The sequence below is a fragment of the Erinaceus europaeus genome, chromosome X (assembly GCF_950295315.1).
Source record: "Erinaceus europaeus chromosome X, mEriEur2.1, whole genome shotgun sequence".
Classification (NCBI taxonomy): domain Eukaryota; kingdom Metazoa; phylum Chordata; class Mammalia; order Eulipotyphla; family Erinaceidae; genus Erinaceus; species Erinaceus europaeus.
In genome coordinates this window covers 36806654-36823136 of record NC_080185.1, presented here as the reverse complement: position 1 = coordinate 36823136, position 16483 = coordinate 36806654, and the positions used below count along the sequence as shown (strand labels likewise).

The 16483-nt window shown below is 36.3% G+C and overlaps 1 protein-coding gene across 1 annotated transcript in view; it reads left to right on the top strand.

Annotated features, from left to right (window-relative positions):
• STAG2 (STAG2 cohesin complex component) overlaps nucleotides 1-16483 on the top strand; it is a 143335-nt gene that overhangs the window by 85379 nt on the left and 41473 nt on the right. Inside the window, exons 12-20 of the mRNA XM_060182648.1 lie at nucleotides 1778-1876; nucleotides 2277-2356; nucleotides 8214-8321; nucleotides 9571-9682; nucleotides 11649-11766; nucleotides 12145-12248; nucleotides 13814-13906; nucleotides 14035-14124; nucleotides 15002-15205. Of these exons, the coding sequence (XP_060038631.1) occupies nucleotides 1778-1876; nucleotides 2277-2356; nucleotides 8214-8321; nucleotides 9571-9682; nucleotides 11649-11766; nucleotides 12145-12248; nucleotides 13814-13906; nucleotides 14035-14124; nucleotides 15002-15205 (1008 nt within the window). The remainder of the gene's footprint in view (nucleotides 1-1777; nucleotides 1877-2276; nucleotides 2357-8213; nucleotides 8322-9570; nucleotides 9683-11648; nucleotides 11767-12144; nucleotides 12249-13813; nucleotides 13907-14034; nucleotides 14125-15001; nucleotides 15206-16483) is intronic.

Below are 16483 nucleotides of genomic sequence, written 5' to 3'. Positions count from 1 at the left end.
ATTGGATAGGGATATAATTGAGTAGGGATGGGGACATAGAGAGAGAGAGAAAAAAAGAGACAGACACCTGCAGCCCTGCTTCACCACTCGTGAAGCTTTCCTCTTACAAGTGAAGAGCAAGGGCTTGAACCCAGGTCCTTATACACTTTAATGTGTATGCTTAACCAGGTGTGCCACCACCTGGCTGGCCCCTGGGTCTTGAATCTTCAGTGTTGATGGATAAATTTTGTTCTGAAATGCTGAGGAACAGCTAGGTGTGGTGGCTAAGGAAGGCACTTATTTAAGCAATTAGAGGTTCCCCCCCTTTTTTTGCCTCCAGGGTTATTGCTGGGGCTCTGCACCACAAATCCACTGCTACCATTTTTTCCATTTTGTTGTTATTGCTACTGTTGGATAAGACAGGGTATGGGAAGAAAGAGAGGGAGAAAGAAAGACACCTGCAGACCTGCTTCACTGCTTGTGAAGCGACCCCCCCTGCAGATGGGGAGCTGGGGGCTTTAACTGGGTTCCTTAACGCCAGTCCTTCTGCTTTTTGCCATGTGCGCTACTGCTGGGCCCCCATCAATTAGAGTTTTTTACTGTTAGTAACTTAGTGAATATATACATACATATTTTTTCTTATATTATCTACCAAATTATAAATTCAAATTTGCTGTGGACTTCTCTGCATTGATTTATATTTTTGTATTATAAAGACAACAGATTTCAGAAGAAATGCTATTGATTGAACTTAACATTTTTTAAAAGTGTTTATTGATAAAGAAGAGAACGTCAGAGCATTACTTTAGCACGTGTGGTACTGTGGATCATACTCAGGACCTTACATTTTTTTCTTTCTTTATCGAGGGATTGTTTTATAATTGACAGTAAATATAATAATTTGTACATGCATAACATTTCTTAGTTTTCTTTTTTCCCCCTTTATTGGAGGATTAATATTTTACAGTTGACAGTAAGTACACTAGTTTGTACATGCATAACATTCCTCAGTTTTCCATATAACAATACAAACCCCCACTAGGTCCTTTGTCCTCCCTTTCTAGGACCTGTACTCTTGCCCCCATCTCCACTCCAGAGTCTTTTACTTCGGTGCAATACACCAACTCCAGTCCAGGTTCTGCTTAGTGTTTTCTCTTCTGATCTCGTTTTTCAACTTCTGCCTATGAGTGAGATCATCCCATATTCATCCTTCTGTTTCTGACTCATTTCACTTAACATGATTTCTTCAAGCTCCATGCAACAAGGGCTCAAAACGGTGAAATCACTGTTTTTAATAGCTGAGTAGTATTCCATTGTGTATATAGACCACAACTTGCTCAGCCACTCATCTGTTGGGCACCTGGGTGCTTCCAGGTTTTGGCTATTACAAATAGTGCTGCTAAGAACATAGGCATACACAGATCTTTTGGGGTGGATGTGTTGGGTTCCTTAGGATATATCTCCGGGAGAGAAATTGCAGGACCATAGATTAGGTCCATCTCTAGCTTTCTGAGATTTCTCCAGACTGCTCTCCACAGAGGTTGGGCCAATTTACATTCCCACCAGCAGTGCTGGAGGGTTCCTTTGTCCCCACAACCTCTCTAGCATTTGTTGCTGCTATCTTTTCTAGTGTATGACATTCTCCAGGACCTTATGTTGGAAAGTCCTACCCTTTTATCTTCTGTGCCATCTCCCTGTCTGAACTTTTAAAAAAATTAAAGTAGAAAATTCTGCATGTATATTGGTAGTCAGGTTAAAAACATTCTAAAACTTTAATGAATTTTCTTGTTACATTTAGCAAGGTGAAGTAAGACTCAAATGCCTAACTGCTCTACAAGGACTTTATTATAACAAAGAGTTGAATTCCAAACTGGAGCTTTTTACCAGTCGATTCAAGGTTAGTGCTACTTAAAGTTATTTAAAAGCCACCTATTGTCTTACCTCACTTAACATTCCTTCATGTTCCATTCAAAATGTAACAAAAATGAAGAAGATTTTATCGTTTCTTACAGCTGAATAGTATTCTAGTGTGTGTATCATACCTTTCTTAACCACTTATCTGTCATTGGACATTGATGACTGTCTTGTAAGTCATTATTTCTCCCACTAAACTCATTCAAATAAAAGAAAGGTCTTGAATCCTGTTTTTCTATAGGATATACTAGTCAAGTTTACTTCCCATGTAGACGCTTTCTCCACTCTGAATAGAGTTCAGTAAATAGCTGGCTAAAAATTGCCTCTTACTTGAAAATATTTGTGTTTTCTTCTCTTTTAAAATAAATTATTTTTGTTTTTAGGACAGAATTGTGTCTATGACTCTTGACAAAGAATACGATGTTGCAGTACAAGCAATAAAGTTACTCACTCTTGTTTTACAGTAAGTTTGCATCTATTGCTAATTCCTAACGTTCAGATAATGTAATAACACTTTAGAAAAGTATATTTCATTGTATAGTTGTATATATTGGGTGTATATTTAGTTGAAATTTTAATAACTTAAATCACAAGTATTACTGTCTAGATTTTTCTCATGTAAATTTGAAAAATTGGGTAGAAAATTCTGAGATAGAAATTTGTGTTTCCATATCCATAGCAAGTTTTGTTTCCATTTTTCTACTAGATCTTCTTGAAAAAAAGTTTAATTACACACTTCAGTGTACTAAACATGCTTTATTATATTTTACCCCTTTTAGAAATGTGAATTTACTGAACTGTTCTTCCTAAACAATCTTTAATATTTTACCTGAAAATGTAACAGTTATGCAATCTAGTTTTATCTTTTTTCAAAATTGTGGTAACCTATGAAATAAATTTTTTTAAAACCTGAGCACTGCTCAGTTGTGACTTGTGGTGGTGCTAGGAATTGAACTTAGGCTCTCAGAGTCACAATCATAAAAGTCTGTTGTATAACTTACTATGCTATCTTCTCAGCCCTTCTACTTTTTCTTTCTATGGATTTTACTCTTAGGTACCTGATATTAGTGTAATCATGCAGCATTCCATTTGTATCCACCTTATTTAATGTCTGTTATTGTAGCATACATCAGTTTCATTCCCTTTCAAGATTGAATACTATTCCATTGCTTTTAAAAGAGAGTGAAGATTAAAGAAATAAAACATACACACATACAGAGAAAACAGAAAGAAGAGAACAAAAAAGATGAACAAAAATAATCCATTGCTTTATATATTTTACTTATGCATTCTTTATGTGTCACTGTACATTTATATTGCCAACCAAAATACCACAAAATAAGTATCTTCAAAAAATGCCCACAAATGCTAGTCTGATATTCATATGGAAAAAATCATTGTATAAGACCAGTCAGGTGGTTTTGCACATGTTACAATGCACAAGGAACTAGGTTCAAGCCTCCAGCCCCTACCTCTGGGGGGAAGTTTGACAAGCCTTGAGTGCTATATCTACCTATTTCCCTTCCTCCTTCCATTGTTCTCTTTTCCCTTCTTCCCTCTTCCCTCCTTCCTCCTTCCTCTCTAGTTCTGTCTCTATCCAGAAAACAAAAATACTAGAGTGAAATTCGAAAAAGAAGGAATGAAAGCTGATTAAAGGTTTTTAATCACATTGTAAGACCACACAGTTTTTTTTTTCTTCTTCTTCTCACTGTTGGGTAGTATGCCGCTGCCCCCCCCCCCAAAAGCTTGTCTCTAATCCTGTTTAACTAAGCACTTCCATGCCTGCAAGGGCATTGGTTTAATTCCACTTAAAGCTGCGTCTATTTACATAAACCACTGTTAACTAAGCACCGCCCTGCCTCAGCATTGGCTTAATCCCACTGGTTCATGATGTCTTTTTGCTCCGCCCCCTCTGCCCCCTCTCTAGTCACCCTGATCTCCACCAGTCTCTTTTCACTCCACCCTCTCTACCTCACATCCTTTTTTCACCCTACTTGGCGAGTATATATACAGCTGCTCTTCTGTTTTAACACACGGGAGATTGCCTTCCAGCTCCCAGAGTTCCAGAGTCTATCTCCTGCGAAGCTAGCTCCGCAGGAGTTCCTGATCCCACTCCCACGCAGCAGCCTAAGTTGGTTCCAGTTGAGTTCTCTCCAACCCAGAGAGCACTTGCTTGGGAAGAAGCACCCTCAGGCTCTCCCAGCATCTCACCACCAAAGAAAATGAAGAGACAAACGACTAGATTCTATGGGAATCAAAACAAACAAACAAACAAACAGTATTTATAGGGAAGTTTGTAGCAACACAAACCCACCTAAAAGAAGAACAACAATGTCAAATAAACTAACATTTCAACTGAAGGAACTAGGAAAGGAGACCTGAAAGTGAGCAGAAGGAAGGAAATAAAAATCAGAGCTGACATTAATGAAACAAAAAAACCAAAAACATAATAAGAAATCAGTGACTCAAAGTCAGTTGTTTAAAAGGTTAAATTAAAAAAAAAAGGTTAAATAAAATTGGTAAACCATTGGCCAGGCTTACCATTGAAAATGTGAGATACAGCTATGATAAATTTTGGCCTCCAGTATTTGAATAGACAGATCAGTGGAACAGAATAAAAATTATAGACATACACAAACATCTAAGAACCTTGTCTAGGGTGACTGGCTTTTCTGATCAGTAAGGAACTTTATGACAACCAGCTTCTATTTTTATGAAAATGAAATTGGATTTCTTTCTATCTTTAACATGTAAATAATTTTCAGATAAATGAAATACTTAAATGCAATTAAATAGAACCATAAAATACTAGATAAATGTTCTGGGAAGGTTAAAGCTTAATATTTATAAATAAATGAATAAGCATGATCTTGGCGATTTTTATGTAAGCTGGAGATCTTAAAATGATTAATAGATAAGCCAGAGCACCACCTCCAGGATGACCAGTGGCTGGGATTCCACCAGGAGACCCAGGTTTGCAGTTTCTACTTTGTGTCAGGAATCCATGGGTTCGCAAGTTTTATTTTTGTTTTGGTTTTAAATATGTTTCCAGGACTTAGAGCCTTGCACTAGCCCGAAACCACTGGGATTCTTTCCCATGCCAATTATTTAGAGCGAAAGGCAAGAGAGGGAGAGGTATACACCACAGCACCTTCCCGCCACCTGTAGTTTCTCTAATTCTACCCATGGTGCTTCCATGTAGTCCCTGAACTGGATTGATCCCAGGGACTCCTTCATGGTAAGGTGTGAACTTTGCTGGGCCAGCTGTCTCTTGGCCTGAGCTAGAGCTTTCTCTTCACAACTTAAAAAAAAAAAAAGAAAAGAAAAGACATAAAAAATTCTCAGGACTGGAGAGACAGGATACAAGCTAAGCTATTATGCTTTCCCAGGCTCATGAACCAGGTTCATTTTCCACCATCACACTGGAGGTGTCAATGGCATTGCAGGCAGTGCCAGGGTTATGCTGTCTTCCTAAATGAAAAAAATATGTCTTTAGCAGTGAGTTTGCACAGGTGCAATAACCCAGCTCCTTTATATATCTCAATAAAAGTGGAAAAATATCACTGGATTAAAATATAGAAATACGTATAATCATAGAATACTATAAACTAACTCAAAATACAAATGACAGGAAAAATATTTGCATCACAGTTTCAATTTCAGTAGATAAAATAGACACACAGGGGCCAGGTGGTGGTGCACTTGGTTAAGTGGACATGTTACAATGTGCAAGGACCTAGGTTCAAGTCCCCAGTTCCCACCTGCATTGGGAAACCTTCAGTAGTGGTGTGAAGCAGGGCTACAGGTGTCTCTCTGTCTCCTCCCCTCTCAATTTCTCTTTGTCTCTATCCAATCATAGAAAAAAACAAATGAAAAAATAAAATAGACACAGAATAGTGAAACAATAAAACATTATACAGGTTGGCAGATGAGATAACATAATGTTTATGGAATAGACTTTTATGTCTGTGGTTCCAAAGTCCTAAGTTCAAGCCCCCTCACCACCATATGCCAGAGCTGAGGAGTGGTCTGATGGGGGGAAATCAGAAGTTGTCATTGCTACAAGAGTTTAAACAATCAAACAAAAGAATGAGCTGGCAAAATATCTCACTTGGATTACGTGCAGCTTTGCCACGTTAGTGACTGAACCCAACTTACACAGCATTGATGGAAATGTGGATGGTATGGTCTATTTTACTGTCTCTCTGTCTCTGTGTCTCTCTAAATGAACTAATTTTAATCAGAAAAATGTTCAGCCATTTTAATGACTAATTGAGACTACACACACACACACACACACACACACACACACACACACACACACACACACACACAGAGTCACTCACACATACTATGTGTACAATACTACCATCAACTTCTAGATAGAATCCTTGAACAAAAGTATCTGAACTCCTTCACTAATGACCTAATACACTTTCAGTGTTCACCTGTAGTCCTGAGTCTTAGTTTGCATATAATGTTAAAAGTCTAGATTGCTTATTTTGTAGTCTAAAAGGATATTAGGAGGGAAAGAAGTGGCAGGTCAGAATTCTAAATTCATACTACCCAGAGGGTAGTCAAAGAGCTCTTTGACTGAAGTTAGTAATTAATTTGACTTATCAATCAGATTGTTTTCAGCTTCCTTTATTTTTTAAAATAAAATTGCCAGTGATGAATTTCACATTGTTAAATGTCATTGGCAAATAATATATATGTAAATATATATATATATATATATATATATATACACACACAAATTATATTCAGCACATTGTAGATGAAATAGTTGTCATTGTGAGATAACTGGGACATATTAGTATATATATATATATATTTTTTTTCCTCCAGGGTTATTGCTGGGCTGGGTGCCTGCACCATGAATCCACCGCTCCTGGAGGCCATTTTTCCCCCTTTTTGTTGCCCTAGTTGTTGCAGCCTCGTTGCGGTTATTATTGCCGTTGTTGTCGTTGCTTTGTTGTTGGATAGGACAGAGAGAAATGGAGAGAGGAGGGGAAGACAGAGAGAGCGGGAGAGAAAGATAGACACCTGCAGACCTGCTTCACCACCCGTGAAGCGACTCTCCTGCAGGTGGGGAGCCGGGGGCTCGAACCTGGATCCTTATGCCGGTCCCTGCGCTTTGCGCCACGTGCGCTTAACCCACTGCGCCACCGCCCGACCCCCATATTAGTATATTTTAATGTATTTCTTAATATTACTGTGAAATACACAGCATACTCTGTGTGATAATTAACTGTTAGCATATTCATAGCTGCACCAGTTCCTTTTATGTAGTCTTCAGCATTCTTTTTACATTGTCAGTTAAGTTTTTTTCATGTATTTATTCCCTTTTGCTGCCCTTGTTGTTTTATTGTTGTAGTTGTTATTGATGTCATCATTGTTGGATAGGATAGAGAGAAATGGAGAGAGGAGGAGAAGACAGAGAGGGGAGGAAAAAGACAGACACCTGCAGAACTGCTTCACCACTTGTGAAGCGACTCCCCTACAGGTGGGGAGCTGGTGGCTCAAACCAGGATCCTTGCGATGGTCCTTGCGCTTTGCACCAAGTGCACTTAACCCGCTACATTTCCATTCTTTTAACCATGTTGCACTACATACAGTATTTAATTTTGCCTCCCATTGGTGGTAGATTTTTTAAAAAATAAATATATATATTTTTAACAGCACTGCTCAGCTCTGGTTTATTGTGGTGCAGGGGATTGAACCTGGGCCTTTGGAGCCTCAGGCATAAGAGTCTCTTTGTATAGCCATTATGTTATCTACCCCCACCCAGTTGTTTGGATTTTTAACAAAATCCTCAGCTCTTGTTAGGATAAATTTTGCTGGCAGTTAATAAAACAAGGTTGATTTCTTTTAATTCTAAGCCCATTTATGAGTGCACTATTTTTTAATGCATGAGATCTGGGTTTTGGGGGCTAGGTGGAGGTACACTCATTACCATGGTCAAAGACCAGGGTTCAAAGCCCTTGGACCCCACCTGTTGGAAGGAAGCTTCATGTTTGGTAAAAGAATGCTGCAGGTATCTCTTCTTTCAATACTGTTTCTCTATCTTTATCCAATAAAGAAATAAATTATTGGTGGTCCAAGAGGTGGCTCAGTGGGTTAATTGCTGGACTCTTAAGCATGAGTTCAATCCCTGGCAGCACATGTACCAGAATGTCTGGTTCTTTATCTCCTCTTATTTTTCTCATTAATAAATAAATAAAATCTTTAAAAAAATAAATTACTGTAAAAATTAGGTTTGTACTTACAGTTAAAATTAAGATACTACTTTGAAAAACTACCTCCTTATTTCTTTCTAGGAGTAGTGAAGAAGTTCTCACTGCAGAAGATTGTGAAAATGTCTATCATCTGGTTTATTCAGCTCACCGACCAGTAGCAGTAGCAGCTGGAGAATTTCTCTACAAAAAGTATTATTTATATTTCTGATACTAATTTTCTCAAGTAAACTTTTATAACAGTCATTTATGATGCTGTAATTGATAATAAATATACATACACACATGCATAGCTTATTTAAAATCTATTAAATATATGTCAAATTGAAGTGGTTCCATTTCACTCTTTTGCTCTATTTGCTCCATTCTCCTCATATTTCTTTATCTTTGAAGGGAATTGTCCCCATGTTTATCAATCTATATGCTTTAAAATACAACATGTTTAAGTACTCTTTGATAATAACTTCTACACATTGCCTATAGTATAATATTTAGTCTTAATTATATTTTTGTTTTACTTTGGAGAATATTAAAATATCCCCCCTGTCCCCACCTGTAGGGTGGGGGTAGCCCAGCAAGCAGTGAAACAGTGCTGTAGTTAACCCTCTTACTCTCTCCATTTCTACTTCTCCTCTCAGATTCTCTCTAGCCTGTCAAATAAAATAAATATTTTAAAACGACTTTCCTTACAATACTAATATCTATTGACACGAATCCCAAGAATTCTTTATTCTTTTGACTTTTATGAGGCTATTCAACACCTCAGCTTAAATGGTATGGATAACAGTGAAAATATCTGCTCATCGAAAATTTTGGCAATTGTTATGTAATGCCTTATAAAAAGAATTCGAACAACATAAAATATTGTTGTAATATTTTACTAAAATGCCCACTTGAGATGAAACACTCATTAGAGATGTGATAGATAAACTCACTAGCATGTAATATGTATCATTCACACCACACGTTATTTGTTTTCTAGCCATCGTTCTCTAGTTGTTTATAAGGGGAAAAAAACTGGTCATGATAGCTATAGAAAGAGACTTTGGAGTAACTAAGAATTGAAGGAAAATTTAAGTTAATCTTTAAGGAGTGTGTATACACACACACACACATTTATATGCATGAACAGTATAGGTTATAGACATAATACTTTTATGAAAAATTGTTGCATAAATACAAAGTTTAAAAAATAATATACTAACTACAGTTTACTTGAAGCTTAAGTAAGCTTCAAGGCATTGTATGAGTTATGAGGCATTATAACTACTATCACTTGTGAAATGAAAATTAATACGCTAAATATCTGCTTCAATATAATTTTGGATAATACTATACATATCTAGCTTCCATTTTATTATCTAATGGTGTTTGAATTTGGGAATCTATACAATTTTCTTTAAGATTTTTTTTTAAGTAAATGTTTTTGTGTTGGCTATAGGCTCTTCAGTCGTAGAGATCCAGAGGAAGAAGGAATAATGAAAAGAAGGGGAAGACAAGGTCCAAATGCTAATCTTGTTAAGACGTTGGTTTTTTTCTTTCTGGAAAGTGAGGTTAGTCAATGTTGTTGAATGCATTTTGTATTTAATTTAAAGTTAATTTGGAAATCGGTTCAAAATATCCACCTGGTATCTTCCACATATAACTAAATATATAGAATAGAGAGATACATTTCACAAAATTAAAAAGAAATACTTGCTACTTTTAGTAACACTTTTCAGATAATGAGACTTAAGTACAGTGCTAAGAACATGAATTTTAGAGTCAGAAAGACCTGATTGCTACCTAGCTTCCTCTGTTTTCTATTCATATAACCATTGCTTATTTACTTAATCTTTTTAAGTCTCAGTTTCCTAGTAAGAATTTCTTAGGTTAGATAGATAATCCTTATAAAAAATTTTAACACAGACCTAGTACTTCACTACTTCCCAGTAGTTGATACCTATTATTATTGTTGGAATAAATTCATATTTACAATCATTGCCTATAGGACTCCCTCAAATTGGAAACGTGTTCACCTGATTTTGAAAGAACAGAACTTAGGTCTTTATAGTACTTATTATCAAAACAATGCCACAGCCTTTTAATAAAAATTTCTAGTTGAATCCGTACATGGAAATACATTTTTCACACGACATACCCATTTGTTAAATTTAGACTATATAGTAAATTCATTCAGTTTTTCTTAATATAGTCATTTGTAAATGGCCATTGTGACAGTTTTACTTTTTCCTTTCCTATATTAATGCCATTTCTATTATTTAGTTTTAATTGGCTTAGGTAGTGCACATCTAGTAGGATGTTGAATAGAAGTGGCGAGAACTGACATTTGAAATGCGCCCACCTAATCTCAGGGGAAAAGCATCCATTAATTACTTCAACATTAATTATGTTGTTTATAGGTATTTAAAATCTGTATATTTATCACATGGAGGATGTTTCTTTCTGGCTCCACGGAGATGGGACCCCTGCATGAATGCAGTTTCACCACTCCTGGGACAAGTTTTTATTATGAGAGAGAGAGAGAAAGCCCACATAGCACTAGAACCTCCTGGCTGCCAAGGGCACTGCCTCTGTTGTGTGAGGGCTCAGACTTGGTGAGCTCTCTCACCTGTCTGAGGACATTTCCTTTTATTTATTTTGTTTTCTGAAAAGTTTTTATCATGCATAGATGTTGAGTTCTGTCCAGAGATTTTTTTCTGTATCCATTAAGATGATTATTTTATATTACTTGTTTGTTTTGTTTTTACCACAGCACTGCTCAGTTCTGGCTTATGGTGTGTTGGGGATTGAACCTGGGACTTTTGGTGCCTCAGGCCTGAAAGGCTTTTTGCATAGCCATTATGCTGTCTCCTCAGCCCTGGTTATTTTATTTTAATCACCATTATATTAATACATTGAATTATGTTTTATTTTCCCATAATGTTGAACTAACCTTGACTTCTATGATATAAATTGTTTACTCATGTTATCCTTTTTATTTTGCTAGTTTTAACTTGCTGATCTATGGAGGACATTTCATACATGTTCATTTAGGATGTAGACATATATATCTATATATATGTTTTTGGTCCTTGTCTCACTGTTCTTTTAGTTCGCTAAAATGAGATAGGATATTGTAGGGCCTTGTAAGCCTAGAAGAAAAATAAGGAAATTGCTTATATATATTAAATTCACAGCAAATGTGTATTTATGTAATCATCACTTTCATTCAATTAAAATACACAGTATAGTTTTTGAGACAAGATAACACATGTCATATTGGGTCCAGTAGATGCTGTGTTCCTTTAAAGTTTTTCATGTTGATGATTTAATGATTATCTTGAGAACTTTTTATTTTTGTATTAAGTTTTTCAATATCAGGCAGTTTCTTTTCTATCCTTTGTTCCTTTTTTACCTCAAATAGCAGATTGCTATTCTGTTTTGTACTTGGTGTCAACAGAGCTCCCTTCCTATTGAGTTAAGTGTGGGATATACTGTTTGTCTAAGAGCACAATGTGTTTTTTTTTTACATTTTAGTTGCATGAGCATGCAGCATACCTTGTGGATAGCATGTGGGACTGTGCCACTGAGCTGCTGAAAGACTGGGAATGTATGAATAGCTTGTTGCTAGAGGAGCCACTTAGTGGAGAGGAAGGTAAGAATGTTTAAATACTGCATGTTTGTTCTGTCGATAATTTCGAGAATAAATTTTACTTCATTTTAGTGTAAATTTTTTGGTCATATTTTGTTGACTATTTTTGTTTTTGTTCACTAGTGGTATGTTATTGAGGATATAATTTCTGTCCACAGAAGATACTTTTTGTATATTCTTTTATTTCTCAAAAGATTGACACATTGGTGTACATACTGGAAATGTTGATGAACGTTTAACCTGTTCCAGTAATGGAATTTTCTTTTAGTACAACAGGTCAGATTCTTTCACAAGCAGAGGGAACGGTTATGTAATGATTATAAATAGCATATATAGAAAAAAGAATACAGGTTAACTCTTTCTGACATTTTTTCCCCCCAGCGTTAACAGATAGACAAGAGAGTGCTCTGATTGAAATAATGCTTTGTACCATTAGACAAGCAGCCGAATGTCATCCTCCTGTGGGAAGAGGGACAGGAAAAAGGGTATGGCAGTATATTCTTACTATTCTAAACTGCATTTCTTCTTTTCTACTATCTTATTAAAAAATTCTTCTAAACATAGAACCAAAGTTTTTAATCTGTACTGTTTTACTTTGTCCTTTGCTTATCAATGTGTTAGTAGTTAGTCTTAAATCATTAGTGGTTTGGGGAATTTGAGTTTCTCCTCTAAGATACTGAGGAGATACAGTGATTGATGGTCCTTGCCTTCAGGAGTTGAATGCATTACATCATTTCTGAGTAGTGTATTTATCTGGTTTGAGTATTGGGTTGTTGGAAAAGTCATGATCTTGTCTGTTTTTCTATGCAAAATTGGCTCATGGCTTTTCTGATAACCCAGTATATATAATAAATGCTTTCATTTTCTTTTTAAGACTTACTAAATTTTATGAGAGGGAGAGAGAAACAGATAAACACCACTCAACTTTGGTGCTGGGTATTGAACCTTAGCTTTTAGGACCTGGCACATAGAAATTTTGTGTTTTAATGCTGTTATCTCCCTTACCCTACTTATTCTTTTAACATAAAATTAGAATAGTAAACATTGTTTAAAATGGAGATGTTTCAGTTTCTTGGGATACAATTTTAATTCATTCTTACAAAGCTCATATGAAATTATAATTTTTTAAAATTTTTTATTAATGTTTTTCATTCAACAGTAAATACAATAGTTTGTACATGCATTACATTCCCCAGTTTCCCATTTAACAATATAACCCCCACTATGTCATTTATCATCCTACATGGACCTGTATTCTCCCCACCCAACCACCCCAGAGCCTTTTACTTTGGTGCGATATGCCAATTACAGTGAAATTATTTTTTAACCAACACACTGCTCACCCCTGGCTTATGGCTGTACTAGGGATTGAACCTGAGACCTTTGGTGCCTCAGATATGGAAGTCTGTCTCCTCAGCACCAAATGAATTTTCAGACTTTTAATTGTGAAGCATGAAAAAAAAAGTTTATATTTTAAATGTCTTGGAACTGTTTTATTTTTGTACTTTTTCAATAGCAGGCAGTTTCTTTTCTATCCTTTGCTTCTTTTTACCTCATAACAGACTCCTATTCAATTTTGTACTTGGTGTCAACAGAACACCCTTCCTGATGAGTTAATATGTTATATATATTTGGTATTTATAAAATACCAAAATTTATGATATGTTGCATTTTATTTTATTTTCCCTTTGTTTTTCTAATTGCTCAAGGTAATTTGTGTTGAATTGACCCAAGTGTCATGGCCCACAGCTTAGAATAGGCTGAAATATCAGCTCCTAAATTGCATTCATATCTCCATCTGCTTTTCTTTTCATTCCTACTTATGGTTTGAGTTGGTTTATCTAATTTGTGTTAATTTGCCTATAGGACCTTTTTGTTTGCTATTACTACTTTAGTTTATTTAATAATTGGTTTCAAATTTTACAGATAAATATTAATATCTGTCATTTAAAATGTAATTTATTATACATCTTGTATGTCTTAACTAAAACTTGAGCATCTGAATCTTGGTAGACAAAGTAAATAACTCAGTTTCCTTGTGTTACCTTAGGTTCTGACAGCCAAGGAGAAGAAAACTCAGTTGGATGACCGGACAAAAATCACTGAACTTTTTGCTGTAGCCCTTCCTCAGTTATTAGCTAAAGTAAGTTTATATCAATATTATAGTTCTACTAAGACATCATAGATTTTGTTTGCAAATGCCAAATACAACTTTATCATAGTGTATAATTACTATTGCAATGCTTCTGACATTTTAAAAAAATTTCAAAGTACTCTATAGATGCTGAGAAGGTGACAAACTTACTGCAGTTGCCTCAATACTTTGACTTGGAAATATATACCACTGGACGACTAGAAAAGGTATGTCATTTTTTGTAAGTGTAAAACCTTGAACAACTATTTAGCTTAGTTTACTGTATTGAATGCCTATCTTCCCTGAAATATATTTTCAGCTTCTAATGTTTAAAAAAAAAACCTATATGCTATATATCTTCTACATTTTAGATCAGTTGAATTTAGAGGGTGGCGTTATTGAGGCTTCCTTTTTAAAAAAATTAATTTATTCCCTTTTGTTGCCCTTGTTATTGATGTCGTTGTTGTTGGATAGGACAGAGAGAAATAAAGAGCAGGGGAAGACAGAGAGGGGGAGAGAAAGATAGACACCTGCAGACCTGCTTCACCTCCTGTGAAGCGACTCCCCTGCAGGCGGGGAGCCAGGGGCTCAAACCAGGATCCTTATGCTGGTCCTTGCGCTTTGCGCTAGGTGCGCTTAACCCACTGTGCTACTGCCCGACTCCCTGAGGCTTCCTTTTGATTCATGCCATAGCTTTACCTCATTCCTAACCATTGAGGGAGAAATTCTTGCTTTTTATGGTGATTAGAAGTGGATAAAATGATTATAACACAAAAAAATAGCTAATCCCTATTGATTATTTTTGCTTTATTTCAGGAAATATTCTGGGTTCTTGTAATATAGTGTTAACATCCTTGAGAGCATTCTATGACATTCACAGTATTCTCATTAAAGTTGAGGAATTAAGCATAGATAATCCTTTGTAGTTATTTACCCTGATGAGCACAATATCTTTTTTTCTTTTTTTTTTTATAAAAAGCACAATATCTTAAAATGGACGCCCGTTTGTAGGATTACTACATTTGGTTTATCTCACTGTGGTGGTTTGGCTGTCTTATGCCCATCATTTCTTTAACTTTAATGGCAAAAATTTTGACTTTACAGCATTTGGATGCCTTATTACGACAGATCCGGAATATTGTAGAGAAGCACACAGATACAGATGTCTTGGAAGCATGTTCTAAAACTTACCATGCACTCTGTAATGAAGAGTTTACAATCTTCAACAGAGTAGATATTTCAAGGAGTCAACTGATAGATGAACTGGCAGACAAATTTAACCGGCTTCTTGAAGATTTTCTGCAAGAGGTATATTTTACAAGTATTATTGGTTGGAGCCCTTCAGTTTGTTTACTTCCAGAGCACTGGCTCAACCCTAGCTTGCTAGAGGTGCAGGGTATTGAATCTGGGACTTTGGAGCCTCAGGGGTGAAGGTCTTTTTGTTTAACCATTATGCTATCTCCTTTCTTCCTCTTATCCCTCTGCTCTTTCCCTCTTCTCCCCCCCCCCTTCAGCTCTTATTTATGGTGGTGCTGGGGCGTAAACCTGGGACCATTGTTGCTTCACACCCAATATGCTATCTCCCCAGCCCCCCATCTTTTTTATTAAACTTCTTAGTCATGAGTCTTTCTAATAAGGCCTAGCAGTAGATAGGAAAGATGTTATAAAATATTTTGTCCTGTGACATCATGCTACTATATTCCTCCTCCAAAATAGCAAGGTGGTAAGAATCTGTGACTTGGAGAAGGTGAAAACAAAACTAGTATATATGTATTTAAAGACACGATCTTGGATGCTTCCAGTGTTTATTTGAAGAAGAAGCTATTAGGGAGAATGGGATGATAATGGAACAGAAACCATTGTAGCCATGTATTTCCTCAGAAAGTGGAAAAATTAAGTCTTTTTGTCTTAGCAGGGTTAGGAAAGTTAACAGAATCTTCCTTATTATAGTTTTTTTAAATTTGTTTTGTTGTCAGCAGTGCTTTCCTTGGGCTTTGTGCTTAGGCTATCCCATCACTCCTGGTGAACTCTTCCATCTATTCCTACCCCTTCCTTGAAGATTTAAGGGAAGGGAGAACATATCACCACAGCTTGAGAAGGTTTTCCATTATGTTATGATCCCACGTGGTGGCTGGAAATCTTAATGAATTGCTATTATAGTCTCTCGATTCTGGAATTTTCTTTTTTTTTTAATAGATAATTTTTCTTTTTAAAAAACAATTTATTTATTTATTTATTTTATTATTTTAATTTTTAAATTTTTTTTTCCTCCAGGGTTATTGCTGGGCTGGGTGCCTGCACCATGAATCCACCACTCCTGGAGGCCATTTTTCCCCCTTTTTGTTGCCCTAGTTGTTGCAGCCTCGTTGTGGTTATTATTGCCGTTGTTGTCGTTGCTTTGTTGTTGGATAGGACAGAGAGAAATGGAGAGAGGAGGGGAAGACAGAGCGAGGGCGAGAGAAAGATAGACACCTGCAGACCTGCTTCACCACCCGTGAAGCGACTCCCCTGCAGGTGGGGAGCTGGGGGCTCGAACCGGGATCCTTATGCCGGTCCCTGCGCTTTGCACCATGTGCGCTTAACCCA